The 25,690-nt window shown below is 35.0% G+C and overlaps 1 protein-coding gene across 1 annotated transcript in view; it reads right to left on the bottom strand.

Annotated features, from left to right (window-relative positions):
- The window catches only part of LOC106867248 (coiled-coil domain-containing protein 39), a 798,380-nt gene that overhangs the window by 668,531 nt on the left and 104,159 nt on the right, over nt 1-25,690 (bottom strand). The window contains exon 5 of the mRNA XM_089366422.1: nt 4,195-4,287. Coding sequence (XP_089222548.1) covers nt 4,195-4,287 — 93 coding nt within the window. The remainder of the gene's footprint in view (nt 1-4,194; nt 4,288-25,690) is intronic.

The raw sequence follows: 25,690 nt of genomic DNA, 5'->3' as shown, positions 1-25,690 counted from the left end.
CATTTCCAGCACTCATTCTCCTGATAATTGTTATAGATTTCTTTTCTGGTTGGGCATTCACCCACATACACATGCACACACATACAGACATACTCATGCATACACACAGACACACACAAACACACAATGTAAAAGTTAACATTTTTGACAATGAAATGGCTTAATGCAAATTTCCCGTCAATTACTTTTGTTTCACTTCTGGGTGAAAAACGAAGATATAAATGAAAAATAAACCAAACAAAAAAAAAACACCATCACCGTCACCATCGATGACAATGATCACAGCAGCAACATCAACAACATTAACGTTTGCTTATGCTAATTTCATTTGTTTAGAACATTTTAAGTTAATCAGTTTAATTATGCTTCAGAGTGACAAAGGTAAGCAACACATTGAGATTCTTCGGCTATATTATCTCCTGTTATCTCATAATTGCATTTTATATTAGCAGTTTGAATGTTCAAATCACAGAAACAGTAGCGTACTGAACTAAACATCCAAGTGAGAAAATTATTAGGTGTCTCCCACAAATTTTAACTACCAGTCATCATCATCATCGTTTAACGTCCGCTTTCCAGATGGCTAGACCATGCTCCAATCTGATTTGGCAGAGTTTCTACAGCTGGATGCCCTTCCTAACGCCAACCACTCAGAGAGTGTAGTGGGTGCTTTTATGTGTCACCCGCACGAAGGCCAGTCAGGCGGTACTGGCAATGGCCACGCTCAAATTGGTGCATTTTATGTGCCACCCGCACAAGAGTCAGTCCAGGGGCACTGGCAACGATCTTGCTCGAAAATCCCACGAAGGCCAGCCAGGCAGCACTGGCAACGGTCACGCTCAAAATGGTGCATTTCATGCATGTGTGTGTGTGTGTGTGTTTGTGCCGCACCGTATTAACATATATAAAGCAGAAGGGCAGCTTGTCCCCTCAGGGTAGTCCCAGATGCATTATGAGTAGGAATCTTTTGAGAAAAAATTTGTCTCTTAAATATTATAGAAAATAAAGGGAAAAAAAAGAGGAAAACAGGAACCACAATAGGTTTTGGTGATTTTCCAGAAAAAACAACCAAATCTCTCTTCAATTAAAACCTATTGGCATTTGAGAATAACTCACTGGATAAGGAAGACTGCTGAAAATTCAGTCGAAAAAGTTTTCTATGAATAACTAATAATTAGCAGCAATCTAGACATTGTTATACATCTTGTCTTCAGAGAACATAAAAAGCAATAGAAATGGAGATGGACAGAGTGTAAAAGCAAGCAAATGATTTCTAATATCAGATAATTGCATGTGTGCTAGGTTTGTTTGACATTAATCAAACAATTAAACAACAACAATAACAAATTAGCTGGAAAGAGGAACTTGTACAAAGGTGTTTGATCAACTATAAATAGCAGCCAAATCTCCCTCAAATTTTAATCTAGTGTCTTAGGACAAAAAAAAAAAGGAGGGATACATAAACCTAGATAGTTTTTGGATAAAAAATGAAATATTTTATTGTTTTACTAGCTTCAGTCATTGGAAAGGTCATGATTGGAAAGTAGTCATACATCTGACAGATAAGAGCAAGAATTAAGTCCATACAACAACAAAAACAGTATAAAGAAAATACAGTTTTTCACAAGATCTTTTGTGAAATATCACCAAAGATATAATCCTTATACAAAGTATAGACAGAGTAGGAACCGGTTTGGCTGTGGGGTTGACCATTGCCTAATGAGTAGATTTAGTAGGCAGAAACTGTGTGGAAGCCTTCCATGTGTGTGTGTGAATGTATTTGTCCCCTACTGCTTGAAAACCAGTGCTAGTTTGTCTACATCTCTGTAACATAGCAGCTCGAAAAATAAATACTGGGGCTGATTCGATTGAGTAAATGCCTCGAAGCCATGCCCCAGTATGGCCACAGTCAGTGAGTAAAACAAGTAAAAGAGGAATGCATACAACAACCCAGCTTTGCAAAAGTGATACCTTTCAAAGAAACCTTACCAGAGGGGCATAGAGAGAGGATGTGTCCACAGAAGAACAACCTTACCAAAGGACTCGTCAATGCTGAATAAATTGCATTGCCAACTCATAGAACAGTCACCTAGTCAGCATCCATTTTGCTGGACTGTGGCCCCTGGGGGATATTGGTTCAAAACAGAGCATATTACTCCTTGATAAGATATGAAAAATCTATGTTTTGGTTGGTCACTAAAACTTTAATAAGTGACACCACCCACCACCACCCCACCCCTTTGCAATTCACATTCTAATAAATCAGTCAATAAATTTAATTATTCAAAATAATGGTTTTCTAAAAATTCATTCCATAACACGCACAATGGCTTCCAAAGTTAATTAATGTACTGGACTTCTGAACACAAGCTCATGTACTCCAAATTTACAGCTAGAAAATACAATATGGCTTTTTTTTTCTTTTTAATATCATTATTCCACTAGTTGGTCATGGTTCATAACTTTACATGCCTTGCTTAACAAAAAAATTCCAAAGTTGACATATAAAAAAAAAATTTGCCCTCTTTTATGCTGAGCCAGCCACCCATGACTGGCTGTGTTAAAAATGTTCATATTTAAATTAAAATCATAAAACCTCACTATAACGTCAATGAGAACATGAGATTTCTCGCAGAGACACGAGGACAAGAATTTCTGCAAAGAATGGTGTCAATCACATAAACCAAATTCCATGAGGGTTTAATGACAGAAAATATAGAAATGGAATTTAATGCCTTAAAGTATTTGGGTTGCCCTTCTGCCAGCTCTGCAAATCTGCTGTTTTATAATAACAATAGCACTGAGCCTCTAATTGCTGGCTCAATTTGCTAGAAATAGCTGGCATATATCTCTCAAATTACAGTCTACCATCATAACAATGGATGGTCACATTTAATAGGGAGGTCTGAAATACACTACATCTGAATAAAATGACGAGAAGGTCAAGACTGTAGTATGACTGATCATATGCCTGCTCAATCGCAGCTGACCTGGGGTTAATAAAAATATGAAATAATGGTTTCTAGAATAAGCAAGAAGTCAAGGGGTTGTTTTGACAGGAAAGGGTTAGGCAAATACAAGTCCCAGTACATGACTGGTACTTTATTTTATCAACTGATGAGATGAAAGACAAAGCTGACTTTAGTGGGATTTGAACTCAAGATTTAAAGAGTTGAAAGAAATACGATTTTTGTCTGGTGCTGTAAAGCTTCTGTTATACCAGTATTACAAATATATATGTAAGAAAATGAAATGGCAAAGGAATAAACGATTATCTTATTAACTTTATAGGCTTACAGTTGTTTCAGTGCACATATTGAATTCTAAACCAGGTTGTTAGTCTCACAATACCTAAGTGAAATATATAAATATATATATATATATATATATATATATGCATGAGGCATTTATGTATAGTAATGCCCTTAATATAAATAGATATATTTAAAGGGAAAAATTAAATTTTTCCCTTATGAGGTTTTTCACGCTAATTACTTGATAAATTCTTATAAAGATTTTATCCTATTTTAAAATTACATATATATATATATATATATATATATATATATATATATATATATATATATATCATTATCATCATCATCATTTAACGTCCGCTTTCCATGCTGGCATGGGTTAGACAGTTTGACTGATGAGTGGTGAGCCAGAGGCTGCACCAGGCTCAATCTGGTCACGCTCAAAAGGTGTTTATACGTCCTACCTGCACGGGAGCCAGTCCGGCGGCAATGGCAACGACCATGCTCGAATGTTCACTTTGCCTTTCATCCTTTCAAGGTCGATAAAATAAAGGGCTAGTCTACCACTAGCGCTGGTGGTATAAGCCAACACCATTCTTTTTAAGAACCTTATTATTATTATTGTTGCTATTGCTGTTGTTGTGCTTGTTTTTCAGGGCTTGTTTTGCTTTTTATTTTCTTATTTAATAGAATTACTTTGGGGGCACGTGCACACACACACACGTTCTAAATTTTCAGGAGATAAATTAAATGGAAACTGTAGACGTGCTTCTTACATAAATGTTCTAACTTTTTTTTTTTTTTTTTTTTTATTTTTATTAATGATTCTGCATTAGAGAAGAGGAGAGGATAACATGTGTGACAGAGGCCTTTTGAGGGCCTGAATTAAGATAAAAAGGTGGAATTCAATTTATGAAAGAACAATTGAGACCATTACCTGAACAGATTGGGTTTCAGTTGCTTCCACATCCAAGGCATTTTTCCGATTCTTAACTTCTTCAAGAAGATAATTGATCTGCAGATTCAGTTCCTAAAGATAAGAAAATTATTTATAGATTGGTAAGTCATATTGGAATGTACTAAATTCAGGAAAAAACACAAAATACACACAAGCAAGCACACATATAGATATATATCCTTAGAGACATAGGTTTGCTTCACATATCAAAGCAAATGACCAAATGAAAACAAAGATTGTTATTTTGCACAAAGAACAAGGATAAAATCTTCATTTTGAATTACACTCTACTTGGAAGTTCTAGCATTCTAGAGGTTTCCTACAGTGTGTATTTTGATTAACTGTTATCAACCTCCTGAGTTTGAGTACATATATCGTCATTATTCTCACCATCTTCATCATCATTTAAAATCTGTCTTCCATGCAGGCATGAGTCAGACAGTTTAACAAGATTCAACAAGCTGGAGGACTGTGTTGAGTGCCAATGTCTGCTTTGCTATGATTTCTACAGCTGGATGCCCTTTTACAGAAGGCATTGAGGGCTTTTCTTCCTGACACCCGATATTAATGAAGCCACATAATAAGAGCAAAACAATGAAAATGAATTCTCGATCTGAAAATGGTTGAAAAAAGTGGGGACATGGCTTTATGCCAGGTGGTAAGAGGCTAAATAAGATACAGGGACAAGCACAGGTGTTTAGCTCGAGAGGAGGTACATGGCTACCCCAATGTTATATAAGGGTGGGTGGCAAGATGTCAGAGGTTATTCTCAGGCAATAGAAAGGTGGGTACAGAAGAGAATAGAGAAGAGAACCCAGAAGGTTGGTGGAAAGTTCACAAGAGCATTAGGGGAAAGTTTACTGGTAGTTAGAGATGGGGGTGGAAGTGAATGTAATGATTGGTGAATAAAAAAGGATCATGTGTGGCTGAGGGTAAATATCAGTAAAGAAAGATGAAGAGGACAGAAATAAGAGTCAAGAAGGAGATGATAAAAGGCAAATCAGAAAGTGTGGAAAGCAGCGGTAGAATACACCTGAAGTTGGTATTTATAAAATATTATAAATCAAGATTCATAACAACGAATTCTGTCAATGACTAATTGCCTTGATTAAATAAATTGAAGAAGTTTCAGGTTCATGTGTACCTGGTTGCAGTATAAGACAATCCCAGGTATTTCAAAATGTCTCTAACATTATTTCCTTTACTTCAAAATGTGAGAATTTTTTCAGTTATATACAAACAGACTTGCTTGTAGATTTCAGTCACTAATTATGCATTCCTTTCGTGGTTAATTGCTGTCCCTCTCAATATCAATCAAAGAAACAATGTTTTGAAGATGTCCTAAAAGTTTTAGTGGTAGGTTATTAAACAAAAATTGATGTAAGTCATACATAGTCCCAACCAATTTCAAGTAAGTTGTAAAGCACTTTCATACACTAATTAGATTATGATGACTCATGTGTGTCTAATTATTATGTATGTGTGGGAGTGTATTCAGTTACATATGTGTCTGTGTACATATGCACACACACACATATGTATATGCATAATACTTGATAAAGATATGTAGTGGAATGTATTTGTATTCCTTAACCAATACAAGTTGATTTAGAGAGTACTGGCTCCAACTCATTTCACCACTCAGACACTCACGATATGAAAGAGTTTTGACACACACACACACACAATTTCCAGCTCCTGATCCACTGCCCATAATACCGTCTGTCTTGCTTCTTCAGGGTTTTACTCTGGTACACTCAACCTACCTTTTATTTTTTCTCGCCCAGTTACTCCCACCCTTATACAATCGTTCCTACTGGAATCACAAGGCCTCAAATTTGGGGGAAGGGATTAAGTCGATTACACCGACCCCAGTACATAACTGGTACTTATTTAATCAGCCCCAAAAGAATGAAAGGCAAAGTCGACCTTGGCGAAATTTGAACTCAGAATGGAGCAGCAGATGAAACACCGCTAAGCATTTCACCCATTGCGCTAGCAATTCTGTCAACTCGTCACCTTTCCCACCCTTATATAATGCCGGATGGCCATGTATCTTCTCCATAGCAAGACAATTCTGCTTGTCCCAGGTATAAAAATCACCTCCCCACTCACCCAAATACCCCATCACCCCACCACATATTCAAGAGAGCAATTTCTTTTTGTTCTATGTCTCCTTATTCCTTTTTTTTTCGCCTTGCAAGTTGCCTACTAACTCCATTAGTGCCAGAAGCATGAGAAATGCACTCTGTATGCACTGTAAAAATGGTTAACATTGGGAAAGGCATCCAGCCATAGAAACCATGCCAAAGCTGATTCTGGAGTACAATGCAGCCATGTAACTCACAGGATCCTTTCAAACTGCCCAACCCATGCCAGCATGGAAAACAGAGATTAAATGATGATGGCGTTAGGAAGGGCATCCAGCTGTAGAAACTCTGCCAAATTAGACTGGAGCCTGGTGTTGCCATCCGGTTTCACCAGTCCTCAGTCAAATCGTCCAACCCATGCTAGCATGGAAAGCGGACGTTAAACGATGATGATGATGATGATGGTGATGATGACAATGATATAATAAGTAGCTCTTTGTCTTTGTATATAAAATCACACATATTGAGAGAAAAGAAATGGAGATATAAAAAAAATATCAAGCTTTAAATTATATAAAAATTCTTTGTTATTATAGTCAAGCTTCTTCACTACAGGTTGTTTTTGTGAAGTGTCATTTAATTAACGATAAAAGAAAAATATATACCAATGAGTGGTATGATATGAATGTTTCTTTTCAAATATACACCATTAAACTGTTAAAAATAATTATGTGTCATAGTGTGGAGTTATAAGCTTTGGAAGTTTGGAATTGTAATTCAGGCGAAATGAATTCTGTAAGAAAATACTAATTATTTCCGATGACTTTAATGGGGCTTTTGAGTACCTTTGTTACATATATTTTCTTAGATGTTCTGATTGCCATCTAAATCAGTCGCTTAAATTTTAAACAATTCTTCCAGTACCACCCAACCCCATTTCCCCCATACCACCTTCTTACACCTCTGCCATACAATATACTTTTCTGCTTATATTTTGTGTGCATGTGTGTTTGCATGTATACACACACACACACATGATGCAAATAAACAAATAAAACTGCTTGGGTTTGATATACAATATATACATACATATATAAAAGTAAATAGAGAGAAAGGAAAGACTGGAAATTTTCAGATGATGACTATTCAAGTATAAATATATCAAGATTTATATATTAACAGAGCAAACTTACACAGAGTACAAAGATACAGAAAAGAGGAGAAGTTATGGTTTTACAAGTCCAACAGCTGTTTCTGGGGGCTCAGATTTAGTTCATAATGTTGGCTGATGTATATGTTCACTTATGTGCATTTGATTAACAATGACAAAAACACCTATTGGATGGTATGGAAGAACCTTATGTACTGTGGATTTGGGGTCAGAAACTAGGGAAGCAAAACTACAAACTCTGATATTTTAGATTAATTTACTAATACTCATTTTTACTACTACTGCCACGACTACTACTACTACTTGATGGCCACCACTACCAACTTAACAAATCTCATTATTATTACTACCACTTAGCATTACTCGTTTGACACCACCACCACCACATTAAAGCCCTTACTACCACCACTACTATGCATAGTCACCACTCTCACTACTACCATTGCTGCATTACCAACACCAACACCACCATCACCAGTTTCACTACCAAAACTACAATTGTCACTCTCCCCCGCCCCCATCCACTTCTCTCTATTTCCCTCTCCTCCTCCTCCTCTTATTTATACATCAATTTTATGCCATTATGAAATTTGAAATTAATACCTATTTTCGTTTTTAATCTCACTATTTTTAGCACACATAGTTATTAATGTATAATTAATTAACAACTTTATTCATTAGATTAATGACATTTCTGCAAAGAATGTCTATTTTATTATCGTTGTTTGTTTATTGTATTTTAAAAGTGATACCTTAGATACAACGGAAGTAAACTGATAAGGTGAGAAAAGCTATTATTAATATGTGTACGCACACGTATTGAATGGTTGTGTATGTGTATGGGGAGGGGGGATGAACGAGTAAGGATAGGGCCACTAATTAAATTGAATGTAATTAGCTTTTATATAGAGATAGATAAATAGATACACACATACACACACACATATGTATATATATATAAATATACAAAGAGTGAAAGAGGTGGCATGGAGTAATAAAATCATTTCTACCATGGAGTAAATGTAATCCATTAAGCAACATATTTCTGTAATTATTAAATTAGCCACATGTTAACATTCTACATGTGCTGCTCAAAATGCTAATTTTGTTTTCTGATGACACGAGTAAAATTTATCCTTTCATGGGTCATGTGTTGGGATATATTTCCCTGTTCCCAAACATAGATTATATTCTGAGGGCAGGTCACGTGCCTACAACAGAAAAAAATTATATCTTGATGGGGTAGGGGTAGGGTGGAGAGATAGAATTATTTCATGAGCTGGACAAGATGCATTTTCCATTCTGACACATTACATTCTGAGGAATGGTCAACTTAGCCAAGCCCTAGGGGGTCAACGTCATTGACCAACTTTCACCCCCGCCCTCCACCCTGAAAACTACTGGTCATGTTCCAAAATTCGAAACAATTACATCTCAGGTTGTCTTAGCAACATCACAACCCCATCCTGCACTGCAATTTGGAGAAATTACTGGGTGAAAGTATCAACCAGATATAAAGGTTAATTTTGTTTTCCTACATGTGTACCCCACCTCCACCTTTGACAAGAGTGCCAGTTCTTGAAGATGGCACTGCTTATATCAACATCATCATAATCATTGTTACCATGGTATATTTAGACACAGCTATGTGGTTAAGAATTTTGCTTTCCGACCACATGTTTCAGGTTCTGTCCGCATGTTACCTTGTACAAGTATCATCTACTCTGGCCCAGGACTAGACTAACCAAATCCTTCAAGATGGATCTTGTAGATGGAAACTGAAAGAAGCCTCTTCTACATGTGTGGTTTTCATTTGAAATAATTGCTTCTTAACTAAAATACTTGTTTAATAATAATAATAATAATAATAATAATAATAATAATAAATGTGTCAGGAAGACACTCAGCAAGCAATGGAAACAGAATTGAAGGAGGAAAATAATAATAACAATAATAATAATCCTTTCTACTACAGACACAAGGCCTGAAATTCAGAGGAGGGGAATAGTTGATTACATCGACCCAGTACTCAACTGGTACTTATTTTATCACCCCACCCCCAAAAGGATGAAAGGTAAAGCTGACTTTGGTGAAATTTGAACTCAGAACATGAAGACAGACAGAAAACTGTTAAGCTTTTGCTTGGCAAGCCAGCTCATTGCCTTATAATAATAATAATAATAATGATAATAATAATAATGATAATAATAATAATAATATTTCATACTATGGGGAGCCTCTAAGAGATCAAACAGCTTACAAGAAAAAGTATCCAATCTCCCTAGTCTGGAAAAAATAATGAAAGAAACATTGGATAATAGAGTCGTAGATAAACTTATCCTAAAATCAGAGGAACAGACTGTATGGACATGGCTGGAGCAGCTTTGAATCACTGGTTAATCTGGAGTTAAAATATAGATCAATGATAACAGTTTCTAACATAACTAAGTGTAGGTCGATATAAGCTCAGACCTTAAAGGGCTGTTACGAAATGTGATAAGGTATTATATTCACAATAAAGTAAATTTCTGATCAAGAGTTGGTTTGTCTAGGAAATGAGATGAATAGATAATGTGCATGAAAAACATTTACTTTCCAGGATAGACAAAATGTTGTTTGCTTTTTGACTGACAATTTCAATTACACTCAAGATACTGCCGGTTTCAAAGATTGGCTTGTTTGAAGAATAAAGGAAATCTAAAGAAAACCAAATTGATGAAAAGCATTCTTAACTTGGTACAAGATCGACAGGGAATTCAACGGAATTAAAGATATTAAGAATATCCTTCATCATAAAAATGAAAAACAAAAAGAAACAAAGAAAAATGATATAGTGCAAAAATAACGGCAAAAATTCAAAGAATGTATATTAACAAAGCCGCCAAGTTACCTTAAAACAACAAGTTTGTAATTGAATGCCAAAAGTGCGTCAAACAGTAGAAAAAGAAAAACGGAAGTGTCTTGGGTTTACTAGGAAGCTGGAAGGCAGCTGAAACTATTAGAAGTCCAAAAGAAGTCTAAATTGATATGCAGGAAGATAAAAGGTTGGAAGCACACGGGAGAAAAATTTACCGTTTGTTGATGCAAATGCATTTGTTCAAAGAATGAAACTATAAAAGAGAATAATGTATACGTCTTTTATATTTTTTTATTTTTATTCTTTTTTATGAGTGTTGATTAAATAATAAAAATTTAAATGGAGTGTATAAAACGGCTACACACAAGTTGTTTCATATCGAAGAAATGGCATCGAAAACAAAACCAGCAAAAAAGAAAAGAAAAAGAAAAAGGTTGCATAAATTATGAGTAGTTCAATGTTTGTGTTAGCAAGTATTAGTTTGGATCCTGTTCAGATTAACTTAAACTTTGATCTTTCTGGTACCAATAAAATAGATAGTGTGCTGGCATAAGAGATCAAACAAATTGCACAGCCATTGCAATAGTCTAGCCGTGTGTGCAAGTTACTTTCACCAAACAGTTGATGTGTTATCTCCGAAACCATTGATCTACAGCAGCCACAGCTATAACAATGCAACATTAACATTAGAATCTGTATCCAAGATTAGTTTTGAAAATGTTGAAAAGAGAGCAAGAGAGAGAGAGAGGTGAAATGAGAGAGAATACCAGAATCCCTGTCAAATTGAAGTTTACCATACATGATCAAATATAACCACTTATTTCTGACTTGTTCCTCAAAATCTTGTTTATTTAGTTAATTAATTTAAACTTTAATATTGAATATAAATTCAGACTTCATTTCATTCGTTTTTGTATAATTTCCATTGGGAAAATCCTATCGATCATGTCATCTTATATATGACCTTATACGTCCTATTTATGACCTTATATGGAACATTATGTCTGCTATTTAACAGGTGTTACATGTTGTGAAGTAGCAGAGTTGTTATAGCATGGCAGCAAATTCTGCCAAGGTCAATTCTAATGAGGTCAACCTTGCCTGTCAGCCTTTTGGAGTTGACAAAATAAAGTACCAAACTAGAACAGTGAACTGAAATCATTAGAGTATTAGACATTGTAATCAACTGGTGACATGTCAAGAATTATTTCTTGAGGAAGCAGTTATATTTTGTTGATGCAAATCCAATTAAGATCCATCATTTTAATGTCAGTCTTCCCATGCTTGCTTGAACCAGACAGATTGAGGCCAGATGCCTTTTCTGATACTGACCCTCATTTGTCTCCAAGTAAGATAATATTTTCCCCATGGCTGCACAAGCAGCACTAACCTGTATGGTAATATTGCTCTTTTGCGAGTATCACATGATGTCAAGACAAGGAAACACTAGCACGCAAATGCAATGGGCTTCATTTTAGTTTCCATCAATCAAATCAGTCAAATCCACTCACAAGTCTTTATGAACGAAAATAATTCTAATCTGTATATTGACACTCTTTGATCACTAAACCCTTGAAAGTGATGCACCAAGTCTCTTTGTTTAATTACTAATTATCAGCTAATATTCCAATTAACATAGAAAGCTTTTATCATTAAAGAATTGCTTTTCCTGTTTCACGTATTTATTTACATTTAGCTTTACGTTTTTACCTGTCTACATTTTAGCAATAATAAGCTTCTGTCTCTTTTCTGTTTTCATGTGATATCGCTCTACACACCTCATTCCTTATACCTTCCTAATATCTTCCCTAATAATAATAATAATTATTATTATTATTATTATTATTATAAAAGCTTTCTTTATAGTTTCTCACTTATCATAGGTTTGCCATTATTCAGCCTTTTTGCTATCAGCTCTCTCTCTCCCTTTTTCCATACACATATTTAGCCCTACCCACATTTCAAGCATCTGGCTGTAGTCATGCTGGAGCATCACCTTGAACGGTTTAATTGGCACGTGAAAATACCCGCTACACTTCCAGAGTAGTTGACATTAGGAAGGGCATTCAGCCATGGTAACCATGCCAAATCAGACTGGAGTCTGGTGCAGCCCTCCAGCAGGCAAGCCTTGGTCAAGCAGCATGGACAACGGACGTTAAAAGATGATGATGACAATACATAAATATATATGAAACGTATGATAGAGAGACCATTGTGGATCTGCATCCAAATATCCCAATATAATATGAATGCCCACTACAGGGAAGGCAATCAGCCACAATGGCAAATCATGTGTATGGAACAAAAGGTATTAACTGCATTTTGTGTTCAGCATACATCTTCATACATCAATTATATGTGAAAGGGGTTTGTGTGTATTCATATGCCTCGCCACCCACCCTCCTCATGCATCTTATTCATCTTACTAAAGCTGGATGGTTGAGTTACAAGGTTTGTAGTCGAAGAAGAAAAATCTAGTAAGATGATGGAGCCCATAACTAGCAGCAATGTCGATCATTACTAACCCTTTGTCTCCAATATTCCTCTTATTTAATGCACTCTATTACCTCATATACTTCAAACCACTGCGGATTTCTGTTTTATTTATGTCCATTTTTAATTCTTCATCAGTTTTCTTTTTCTTTTTTCACTGGTACAATCAAAGCCTTTTATGGAAGTCTCTTATTATATGAATCTATTTTATTGGTATTATCAAAGTCAATTTACTAAGCTGGAGATTGAAAGAAGTGTAAGTATGCTGTTAAATCTGTAGCTCTGCCAGAATCTATTATGTTGAGATTTGAAATTTCAAAGTGTTCAAAGAATGCCTGCTACTGCAGTATTGAATGGAATTCTTGTCTCCAGAACCACATAACCTTCAATGCAAAAGAATGCATTTCTTTTTGCTTTCCTTTTTTAGATTTGGTCCCTGCCAACACTTATCAGTTTTTCTCCAAGAAGTAATCAGTAGCTTTTTTTTGTTTTTTCATTTTCCTGTTTTATTGTCCTTCTAAGATAAATGGTCCCTGAGTAAAGATTTAAACAATAAATTTAAAGAGAAATGATCCACTACTTCAAGTTTTCAGATTGTTTTTGTATCCACAAATAAACACCTTTTAGTCTGATAAAAAAAATAAATAAATACTTGAGTGTAAGCATTGATCTGTTCTAAAGAAATTCTTTTGGTGAGTCTTGAGAATTGATTTGAAGAACAAATATAGAAAGAAATGATCCACTATTCCTGGTTTTATGAATGTGTTTGTATCCTTCAATAAATTTTATATTTTTTCATTTAATAAGATAAACTTAGTTGTGTGTAGGGAATGATCCATGGTGAAGAAGTTCTCACAGTTAGTTGCTACATGGGAAAGTGATCCATCCATCAGAATGGAAATTTGAGAAAATGTCATTTAATATAATTTCTAATTGATCGATGCCTTACAGGTGAAATGTGTGTGTGTGTGTGTGTGTGTGTGTGTGTGAATATAAGGAAAAGTGACCGTAAGAGAAGCAATTCTTTCTACTATAAACGCAAGGTTAGCAATTTTAGGGATCTGGGGATGTGGTGTGAGTAAGTTGATTATGTCAACTCCAGTACTTGACCTGTATTTTATTTTATTGACCTCAGGTGGATGAATTGCAAAGCTGACCTTGACAGGATCTGAACTCAGAACATAAAGCATTGGAAGAAATACTGCTAACCATATTGTCAATTTCTGCAAATTCAGCACCTTGATGAGGATGATGATGATGATGTGGAGGAGGAGGATGATGATTATCATGATGATGATGACGATGATTTCTAATTTATATACAAGGAGAGCAATTTTGATGAGAAAGGACTTTAGTCAATTACATCAACCGCAGTACTTGGTTGGTACTTTGACTTCAAAACGATGAAAGGCAAAGTTGACCTCGCTAGGATTTGAACTCAGAATGCATAGAACCAGAACGAGTATCACAAGGCATTTTTATTCTATGCCCCAAAAATCCAGCCAATTGACTTCCTTACATTTATGACCCCTAAAATAATTTCTAACCTCCATCGTGTAATTAAATATTTCTGCTTCACTAAACTAAAGATTGGCAAAGAAACCAATAACTGAACTGTATCATACTATAATCCTATTAACCACTAATAATACCATCGGCAAAGATGCTGGCGTTGGTGTCCAAGTTGGCATCATCATCACCATTATCATCATCTATCATAGTAATTACCATATTCATATTTATCTTCATCACCTTCATGAACAAACACCATAATTGTTATCGCATTCAGCAAAACTATCATTACCAGCATCACCACTGTGGCCATTATCTACTTCCCCAGCATCACCTCCACTGCCACCACCATCATCTTTATTACTACGATTACCACCAACATATTCACCTTGGCACAAAGCCAGTAATTTTGAGTAGAAGGGTCAGTTGATATCATCGCCTCCACTACTTGGCCGATGCTTTATTTCATTGACCTTGAAAGGATGAACAGCAAAGTTGACCTCAGCAGGATTTGAACTCAGATTATAAAGAGTTAGACGAAAAAGTGCAAATCAGTTTTCTGATGTTCTAATGACTTTGTCAGCTTCCCAGGCTGAAGGATATGAGAGTTGAGACATGAACTGTCAACTGGTGGCAGAAAAGTGGTAACTTGCATTCTGCATGAAACTTAAGAAAGATTCTTGAGATTTGAGGAGAACTATTGTCACCAAATCTGAGGGTAACTCCCCACTAATTCAATTAGCATGTAATAGCACTGAAATAATAATAATGATAATAATAATAATAATGATAATAATAATAATAATGATAATAATAATAATAATAATGGGGTTAATTGAGAAAGAAAGCAAATGATGCTGGATCATAGATATAGGATGCCCAGCTGACTACAAGGTATGCAATAAAGAAGAAAGAAAAGTCGATAGATATGATAAGTTAGCTTGGGAGGTTAAGCAGTACTGGCATCGACCATGCTCAAATGGTGCTTTTTACGTGCCACTTGCACAGGAGCCAGTCCGGCGGCACTGGCAACGACCACGCTCGAAGGGTGTTGAGGTGGAAAGTTGATTATGCTGATACCAGTAGTCGACTGATACCTTGTTTTAATGACTCAGGAGGGATGGAAGGTAAAGTTGACATTAGCAGGATTTGAAACCAGAATGTAGAGAGCTGAAAGAAATACTGCAAAACCCGTTCTGCAATGTTCTAATATTTCTACCTGTTCAATAAGTGATTTTATTTACCCCACAGATATCGAATAAGGAGAACATAAAAGACATGTAAATTCATTGTGAGCGTATGGGGGTGGGGAGAGGGGTTTTACTGCAGAAACTCAAAGAAAATCGTAGGTTTAGTTTAAGAATGGTTCATTGTGAGATTCCGTTAAACTTTGTTCTGATAGTGGTGGAGATTTTGATGTAATTTAATCTAATAAGCAGAGGCGTTGTTCAGCAAATGGTTATTGTTTTAATTGGTGGTGATGGTGGGGGAAGGTTGGTGGTAGTAGTAGTGGGAGTCATCATATTGATGGGAAGTGTAGGAAAGGATGGTGGTGATGGTGGGGGGAGGACATTAGAACTGTAATTAAATATAATATTCATAAGCAATGCCAATTAAATAACACATACAGTAACTACCACATATTAAACTATCAAATACAAACTTGATTTCATTTTTCTAGTTTAAAAATTATTTTGATTTTTTATTGTTTTTCTAATGTTTTTTCTATTTTTTCATAAATTTGTTCAGGAATTTATATTGAATATCATTTTCTAAAACACAATTAAAAATATGGTTAAAATTGGTTTTTATTGCTCATAATTGAAAACTAAACTGTGGTGTTCTATTTGTTTATTTTTGTTCTATTTTAACTCTATTTTCTCTTTTCTTTGTCTATTTAAAGGAATGAATTCATATGATATAATATTATATAATACCAAAATTAGTTCATTTTCAAATTTATAGTTAAATGTCTCATTTTTATATATTTCTTGGTTGATTTTTAAAGATCTTTCATAGGCATTTTTGATTTTTAAACAGAACAAAAAAAACAAACATTAAAACTTAAAATAATAATATATCAACATAAATAATAATAATGATGATAAACAGAAAGTATTCTGTTGCTATTCTCTAATACTTGATTTACTTTCATCTAAATTTTTGCCTTTATAAAATCCCAAATATATAATATTAAAAAAAAAAAACAGCCACAATTCACAAATTTTAAGAGAACCAAACTTTGGAAATAACAGCAATGGCTGGAATTCTATCAACATTTTCTTATTTACTTCAGAAGCCAAAAGTTTGTATTTCACTAAAATGATATTATATAGTTGATATAGTAACTCATATGATTTTTAATTTCATTTTAAAATACACTTGATCACACACACACACACACACTGCAATCAACACAGACTGTAATGATGCCAGAGTTAAGGATTTCATGGAATAAATCTGCAAAGTGTAAAATCAGGAATAATCTAACACTAAAACTAAATAATGATGGAAATGGTGAGCTATCCCCTACATATTAGTAGGAGTTGCTAGAAATAGCAGTTAAATGTTTCCCAAATCATGCCCAACAAAAGAATTGAGTGATGAACTAAAGAAAGAACCAAAAGAAAGTTAAAACGGAAGAAAAAGAAAAAGTAAAATGCTATCAACCCCAGTACTTAGAATGAACTCACCATTATCCTCATTTATGTTCATTTTCCATGCTGGTATGGGTTGGATGATTTGACAAGAGCTGCACTAGGCTCCACTGTCTGGTTTGGCATCATTTCTACAACTGGATGCCCTTTCTAACTTCCTGGGTACTTTTTATGTGGCATCAACACTGACAAGGTCAACGAGTATCTTGCAAGACAACAACCCCCCTCCATGGGGAGGCAGGGGGGGGGGGGGGGTGAATTATACTAAATTGTATCCATGGAGTCACACAAATGTGAGCATACCTAAGCTCATTATGAACATATTTATATGCATGTGTGCTTATTATTTATACTTGCATTTATGCTTTTGATAATGTTTGCTTTTGATGGTGTTTGCTTTTGATAGTGTTTGCTTTTGATAGTGTTTGCTTTTGATAGTGTTTGATAGTGGATGCTCCACATGTGGGACCTGCACATTGAGATACATTCCTGTTGATCAAAATATAACTTAGCTATCTGATGAATAGATATTGATAAAAAGTTAAATACAGACTGAAAGAAGCCTTCTAGGCTACATGATCAACTAAAATACATTACACTAGTGCCCTGGCATGGCTGCATTCATTGGAAAGCAGCCATGAAATTTTTTCAGTAAATAGAAAAACATTCCTTGCTGTTTTATGTGAAGTCAACCAATACTGTGTGTGTGTGTGTATGTGTGTGTGTATGTTTGTTATTATATGTGTGTGTAAAATTATGAAAATACTGAGCAAATAAAATCATTACAATTCACAGTGAACAGAAGTAGTCTCTCGCCATCAACAAAAGTCAATTCTGCTAAAAATTGTTAAACAAAAAAAAAAAAAGCAGGGACTGAAGGACTGAGGTAGAAAATGTTACTAAATTTATGAGGGAAAGGAAGAAATACCACGAGCATACTATACATTTTTGGCACATTTTTAACCAACAAAAAGATCAATGAGTTGTGTTAAATGGGTAGTGATCAATAACGAAAGATTTGGATAATATAATTACATAAATATATGACGTGAGGTAAGAAGAAAAGAGAAGATAAAAATGACTGCATTAATTATATTGTGTGTGTGTGTGTGTATTCCACGTGTAAGTGTGTGTGTGTGTGTGTATTCCACGTGTGAGTGTGTGTGTGTGTGTGTGTGTGTATTCCACGTGTGAGTGTGTGTGTGTGTGTGTGTGTGTGTGTATCCACATGTGTGTATGATGATTTTTAAAACAGAGGAAATTTAATGTTGCAGTTTTATTTTGAGAAATAATAAGTATAATTACTTAAGTAAACAGATACAATGTCACAATAATCATCGTTTTCCTACAACAATAAAATAGTAAACAACAACTAAAAAAGAAAGAAAGAAAAGAACTCACAAGAAAAATAAAAAAACAACACACAAAAACTAACAATGAAAAGGTAAATGAGATTCTCTTTGACTGCTAGATTAGAACTAATAAGTTTGTGATAGCCAATGGTTCTTAGTATACAGGAAATTGCTCACTGAATTAACATGAAAGCTTAAATAATGATTATAGTTAAAAAAGGTTATCAGAGTTTAATACATAAGATATATATGCACACACACACACACACTACAAACACAGACATACACACACAGATAGCTAGCTAGATAGATAAATATATTAATATACACACATACACAAACACACACACACACACACACACACAGCTAGCAAGCTAGATATATTAATATAAGATCATACATAAGTGTGTGTGTCTGTGTGTGTGTGTGTATGTGTGTGTGTGTAAGTATATATATATATATATATATATATGGTATAATGAAATGCAAGGTGAAAGATGCAAGCAATGAATAGCTAAGTGTATATTCTGAGAACTAAGACAACAAAAACTATGTTAAATTGAGCACGACAAATTATATATAATGTGTGTGTGTGTGAGAGAGAGAGAGGGAGAGAGTGGGGTGGGGTGGGGGTGAGTGTGTGCATTATATGACTTAATTTTTGACTGCAAGAATTGATTATATTTTTTCTGCTCTACTAGACAAGTCGTTGATTTGAAGCAAATTGGTACCACTCACTTTCTTCAGATTCAAAAAGAAAAAAAACTATTTTTACTTTTTTTATATTTTTTTTTACACTTAGCTTTTTAACTACAGTGTAAATGACCCAACATCGAAGCCTCTCCATCATAACTGAACCTGCTAAAAAGTGAAAGTAAATCTCCCTCAAATGATACCCTTCAGTTCTAACAGGTGGAAGGGTTGAAGGAACCCTAGTTAAACTGAGCCCATCAAATAGACAAGGATTGCAAGAACGCCTTCGATTATGTTTCTACTTTGATCAGGATTGACCTTGTGCCAGGCAACAACTGAGCTGCAGTGAAATGAAACCAAGGAAAAAATTTATTAGAAATTCTTCATCAAAACTTTGCAACAAAGCAGTCATCAACATCATGATCAGCATCATTTTGGCATCGAGTCTTCCATTCTTGCAGGTATCAAATGAGTCTATGTTGGGGAAGAATTTTCGATGGCCAGATGCCCTTCCGAATGAGAGAATTATCTCCCAGTCTATTGAATAACAAACAGCCAAGATATATTGAGAATGAAAACCAGAAACAACAACACTGTATGATTGAGTCTTTTGTTAAAGATCGCGCAACAAATGCAAACATGTTCAGAAGCTGGGACATCTGGGCATGCTTTCATGGAAGACTGCAACACAGGCAGCAAAGCCATGGTTTACAATCAGTGAACGAACATGAATAAGTGAAGAAAATACAATCTCATCCCTACAAACTTACATGTATGAATAAAAAGTATGTACTGTCATAGAGGTCAGCCACGTTGCTGATGTGAACATCTCTTTGAAAATCAAACAGGTTCATGAATAACTCCCCACAAGATTCTCCTTTTGCTGGAAGCCTCAAGCACAGCCACTGTGACCTACAGACATCACCATAGCAGTTTAGCAATGACTCACGAGTCACAGTCTCTTTCTTCTTTTTCCTTTGCTGCACTCACAGTTCTTGCAAAGATTATAGGCAGTGCAGTGCATACTGGGAAGTTGCCCAGGGGCCTCACAGGTTTAGGGGCCCAATTCTTTATTTATGCTGTGGTTTGCTGTCAATAAATAAATACTATAAAGTGGATCACATTGATTTGCCTAGGGGCAAAGTGCTTCCCACAGAGAAGTCAAGGAGTCAACCAAACTTATAAAGAAAGGAGGCAACATTGTAGTTACAGTTTTATGAACGGCACGATAACTTGAAATGAGTGCTACACAAAACTACCTAGGGGCATGCTCTGCATAAAAGTATATGGTAAGATTGATACTAACAGTTTATATGGTAAAGAAAGAAGTATCAATCATATTATCTTGTTTGCCTGAGAGTACTCTTACGTCTATGATGGGCACTTCTTCTTGATTTAAAATCATCTAAATTAGAGCATTTCATCAAAATTTCATTAATTGATATTCCTAACACTAGCTTTGATAATGGAAAAATTGCTTTATTAAATTCTTCATTATTTTCAAAATTATTTGAAATAAAGGCAACGTATTTGGTAGAAATACGGCAACAGAACTATTAAGTGTGTTAACATTTGCTTTAAAAACCACCCCCATACACAAGTAGAGCTAATAGGCAGCTTCTGCAAACTCACCACCTTCATTTTGGTTCTGATAAGGACATGACTGTACCCTTCCTATACCAAATGTCTCGTCTGGTGCTAATGTAAGTAATCAATAATAGCAACAGTGATTTTAAACAACAACAACAATAAAATTGATAATAATAATAATAATAATAATAATGGTTAATTAACATTAACAATAACAGGCATCTGTGGTTTACAAAGTGCAAATATATTGGTCGAAAATTTCTTGCAATGGAAAAAATAAATAAAAAAAGGAAAAGCAACACATATAAAAAAAGTAACAAAACATAAAAAAAGAATCTGTTATCAGAAATTGATAAGAATTGATTTCAATTGTAAAATTGTAAAGTTTGTTTGTTTGTTGTTGTTGTTATTTGGCTGTTGTTGCTTTACACATAAACACAGTATTCATCTTATATTTTTTTTTATTGATTTTGTTATTGTGTGTTGTTTTTACACATAAACACAACATTCATTGCTGTTTATTTGACTTTTAAAAACTAATTTTTTCCCTTTCCTCAGCAAATATTTCAGTTGTTCACTTAAAATAGAGATGTTTATCATATTTGTTTGATGGGTGGGGAGCAGGGGGGAGCAGGGGAGGGGGTTGCCGAACTGGTCTTCTGGTCTTTGATAGATAAATAGACAGTCAGACAGACTGACAGAGTTTGATAGGGCTACACAGAAAGATATGTGTGTGTGTGTGTGTGTGTGTGTGTGTGTGTGTGTGTGTGTGTGTGTGTGTGTGTGTGTGTGTGTGTGTGTGTGTATGTGTGTGTATGTGTAAATACACTGGCATATACACATACATATGTATAAAGAGAGAGGGAGTTGTTGAAATGCAGCCAAAGAAGGAAAAATGAAAATAATAGAATGTCTTGTACAATGAGGAGGAGGAGGAGGAAAATATGGAAGAGAAAAGAAGGAAAAGAGAGACAGAGAGAAAAGAAAGAAAAGAGAAAGAAACAGAAGAGCAACACAAAGTACAATGTAGAGACAATGATGATGGTGATGATGATGGGAGGAGAAGGTGGAGGAGACTATTGATGATGACCACCATGATGATGTGGACAGTGATGACGACGATGGAAGGAGAAAAAGAAGAGAAATGAGAAGGAAATGGAAGTGGGGGGGTGAAGTAAAGTTGGAGACAGGAGGGGAACAAAGCAGAGGTGAGGGGGAGGAAGGGGGGTGGCCCAGAAAGCGAATGAATGCCGATATACAAACGAACTGTAGATAGTTTCATTAATTTAATTACCTTTGTCACATTCCCCACCCTCGTTAGCACCACCACATCTACCAACTTCGCACATATCTGCCATTCACCACACACAAATTTATACCTATTTTAAGCATTCGATAGGATTCAAAAACAACTTTGAAAGCTTTGACTATTCTGCCGTTACGAGATTTTTATTTTCGATGCCAAAATACAACTGTTTGTTTATTTGATTTGTTATATATCTTGCTTATATTTGCTTTGTTATTATTTATAGCAGCAGCAGGAGAAGGAGGAGGAATATTCACCATTAATTTTATTTATTTATTGATATAGTTTTCGTAAAATTTTATTTTATTTGGTTTGAATTCTTTCTTCTCTTGCAGGGAGGAGTACTTTCACTTTAATTTAATTTAATTTATGTTTTCTGAAAAGTTTTTTTTTTTTTTAGAAAAATGTTTGTGCTTGTGTTTTGTTCAGTGGTTGTTAATTTTTATTTTTCACATTCAAAAGTAATTTATTCGTTTAAATTTATACCTTCACTCGTTTAGCCCAAAATAATGAGATCTAAAATTTAATTGTCTCATTATTTCTACATGATGAGTGATGGAGTATGAATCAAAGACGGACAGACAGACAGACAATGGTGTGTGACAGTAAGTATAGGAACTTAACTAAACATCGAGTTCACATCCTGGAGTGGGGAACTTTGCATTTCATTCCTAGGTACCAGTAATATACTGGTAGATTAGAAGGATGGGTTGTTGATTCACTTGACCATAAACCACTCTAAAAGATAGTGTGAGGCTTTGTAGTTGTTTATGTTTAAAGAAAATGTTGGCAAAACAAGCTTATTAACCACAGACTACAAATGTCGGTGGAATGTATAGTTGATGTTACTGGTATTTTATTTCATCTGCCAAAGAAGGATCTAAATTTGCCACTGAAGACCCCAAATTATATCTCAATGTGAATAGTTTCCTTACATTGTAACCAGACCATCGATTTAATAGGGAACCACATGTCAGTTTGTAAATCCTTTGTAGGTCTGGGTAATAATTTGCTAGAGAACTTGATAAGGGCAACAATAACAACTTGAAGGATGATATTACTGGAAGCTGGTGATGTGGTTGAATAAACACGTTATTTAACACTGTTCTACTTTGCCTAGCTGTAAGAAAAAGGTACTCAGACCCTCTGGTAGTGTTACCTGTGATAGTCCTGTTGTTTGTTTAGTACAAAGTCAGTTCTGCTTCAACAGGCTTACGTTTAAAGATGAGCCCCTTTGGTGATGCTCTCTTAAAATGAGCAGCCTTGGTTATGCCATCTTGTTGAATATCAGAAGCTACATTGCCCAATATATATATATCATCATCATCATCATCGTCGTTTAACGTCCGCTTTCCATGCTAGCATGGGTTGGACGATTTGACTGAGGACTGGTGAAACCAGATGGCTACACCAGGCTCCAATCTGATTTGGCAGAGTTTCTACAGCTGGATGCCCTTCCTAACGCCAACCACTCAGAGAGTGTAGTGGGTGCTTTTACGTGTCACCCACATGAAGCCCAGTCAGGCGGTACTGGCAACAGCCACATACATATATATATATATATATATATATATATGTATGTATGTATATATGCCTAAATTTAAGTATATAATGTGTGATTTGAGGGAGATTTAACTGCTTCTTATAGCAGGTTGAGGCCCCAAGAAGCAGTTTCCTTGTTTGTTTGACAGCTCAGTGTTCTATTTTCAAATTGTTTGATTTCTCATCCATGTTTATGCATTGAAACCAAAGCAAAGCAGAACCCTGAAAAGATTCATTTGCTTGGGAGAGACATTACATCATAAAGAGTAACATTATGATGAGGAGAAAGGAAACAACAAAATACTTTTTTTAAAAATTACCATCTCCCTCTGCCGGTTATTTTAATAACTTGTTTACGACAAAGCTATTCTAGGCTTTCTTGAATAAATAATAACATTATCTAACCATTGCCATTTGGCTACCACCCAGATAAGTAGCTTTCATTGTGTGTTGAGCCAGAGTAGATCTCATGTAATTGAAATATTATTTCCAAATATGTTGACTTAAAATGTGGCTACACTCTAGGTGCATAAGCAACCCAGTGAAGAATGGGATATGATTAAGTCAATCACACACCTCATAAAAAATGTGTGGCCCCATGCCACAAACCATTATTTAGCATAGCAATGTTACTTTATATAGATTGGAGAAAGAAATGGCATTTAAGCATAACATCATTGCATTTAATAGCTGATGAGACAAAGATGATGAATTGTTAAGAGATCAAAAGGAGCATAAAATGAAATGTTAAAAAATAAATCTGAATAAGGAACCTTTTAGTTTCTCCTTTCTATATTCAGAGTTGTAATCCTGCTTTTTATCCAGTTAAGAGACTGATAACATAAACAGCAATAATATTTACAGGTGAGGTGGAGACTAAATCATTAAGTTCCCAATCCCTTAAAAATATTTCTCTTTTCTTTCATAGTCAAAAGAAACGCTTATTGAACTAAATTAGGAATTACGAATTCTAGCAGAAAATTAATTCAGTTTTCCTATGTTCTTGATTTGGCCACCACTTCCCTGCTCACACCTACCTATCTCCCATCAAATTGTCCTTTCATTGTTTCAGGGTGAATAAAGTAAATACCAGTAATATACTGGGACTGATTCTAACAAGGATCAACTTTATGAGCCAATGAGGACAACTGTATATTATTGCTTAACCAGTTTTAAACATCAGCCAAATCTGTCTCAGATCACACACCATTGTATACATCAGCTTTTGTAGTTCTAGATACACTATGACTGATATAAAAACCAAACGGTCACAGCTAGAACACTCTTAATCATAACTCTTCTAAGTCAGTTTGGACCAGAGATTTCATAGCAGTGGTACCATCAGTCTTAACTTAAACCACATCTGTTAAATTTCCCTCAGATCACACCTTTTGTAAAAGAGGGGAAAACACTTTAGAAAGACACCTTAGGTAATGTTGCTATAAATACTTTATGAATTGAAATTAAGATGAAATGATTACAGTTTCAAACATCTTTGATAAATTCAATAAATCTCAATCGAGACTCATACACTGGAAAAACTGTTACACCATTGGATGGGATGATGGAATGTCTTGCACCATTTATTACAACTGCTTTTGAGACATGAGTTCCATGTTCTGGATAGTCTATATCTGGAAGAAAGATGTTGAGCTTAAAACTGGAACACCTTTGAAAGGAGGCCTTGCTCATTCACCTCAGGCCTCGGCTAAACCATAACAGCAGCATCAGCACACACATAACCAGCAAGTGTCGGTTCTAGAATTCAAACAGAATTTCAACCTCAGCTGGCATAAAGGACAGACGTTAATTGATGATGAGGATGAATGTAGTGATGATGATGAGGAGGATGCAGATTGTGACAAAGCAGTTGATGATAACAACCTAGAGTCTAGCTGCTCAATTCTTACCTATCTTCACTAGTTTGAACCTGGTTTAGAAAATACTTTCAAACAATTTGAAGTAAAATATAATTTCAACTTTTAAGAAGCTTTGAAGTTTCTTTAACAAAAAAAATTTTAGAAAACGCTATAATTATTTTTAATAAATGGAAATCGATGCAAGAGGTGTCGGGAACAGAAATTTGCAGAGAGAAAAGAAAAAAATACAAATGGTGAGTGGTCTTAGAAAACAAACAACTCTATCATTAATTAATATAATTTAAAATAACATTAATTAATAAAAATTGATGCTTAAAAGGTTGGGTTGCAAG

This window comes from Octopus bimaculoides, chromosome 19 (assembly GCF_046866305.1).
Source record: "Octopus bimaculoides isolate indiv1 chromosome 19, ASM4686630v1, whole genome shotgun sequence".
In the NCBI taxonomy this organism is placed as follows: Eukaryota; Metazoa; Mollusca; class Cephalopoda; order Octopoda; family Octopodidae; genus Octopus; species Octopus bimaculoides.
The sequence above is the reverse complement of the archived record's forward strand: the minus strand, read 5'-3'. Positions and strand labels throughout refer to the sequence as shown.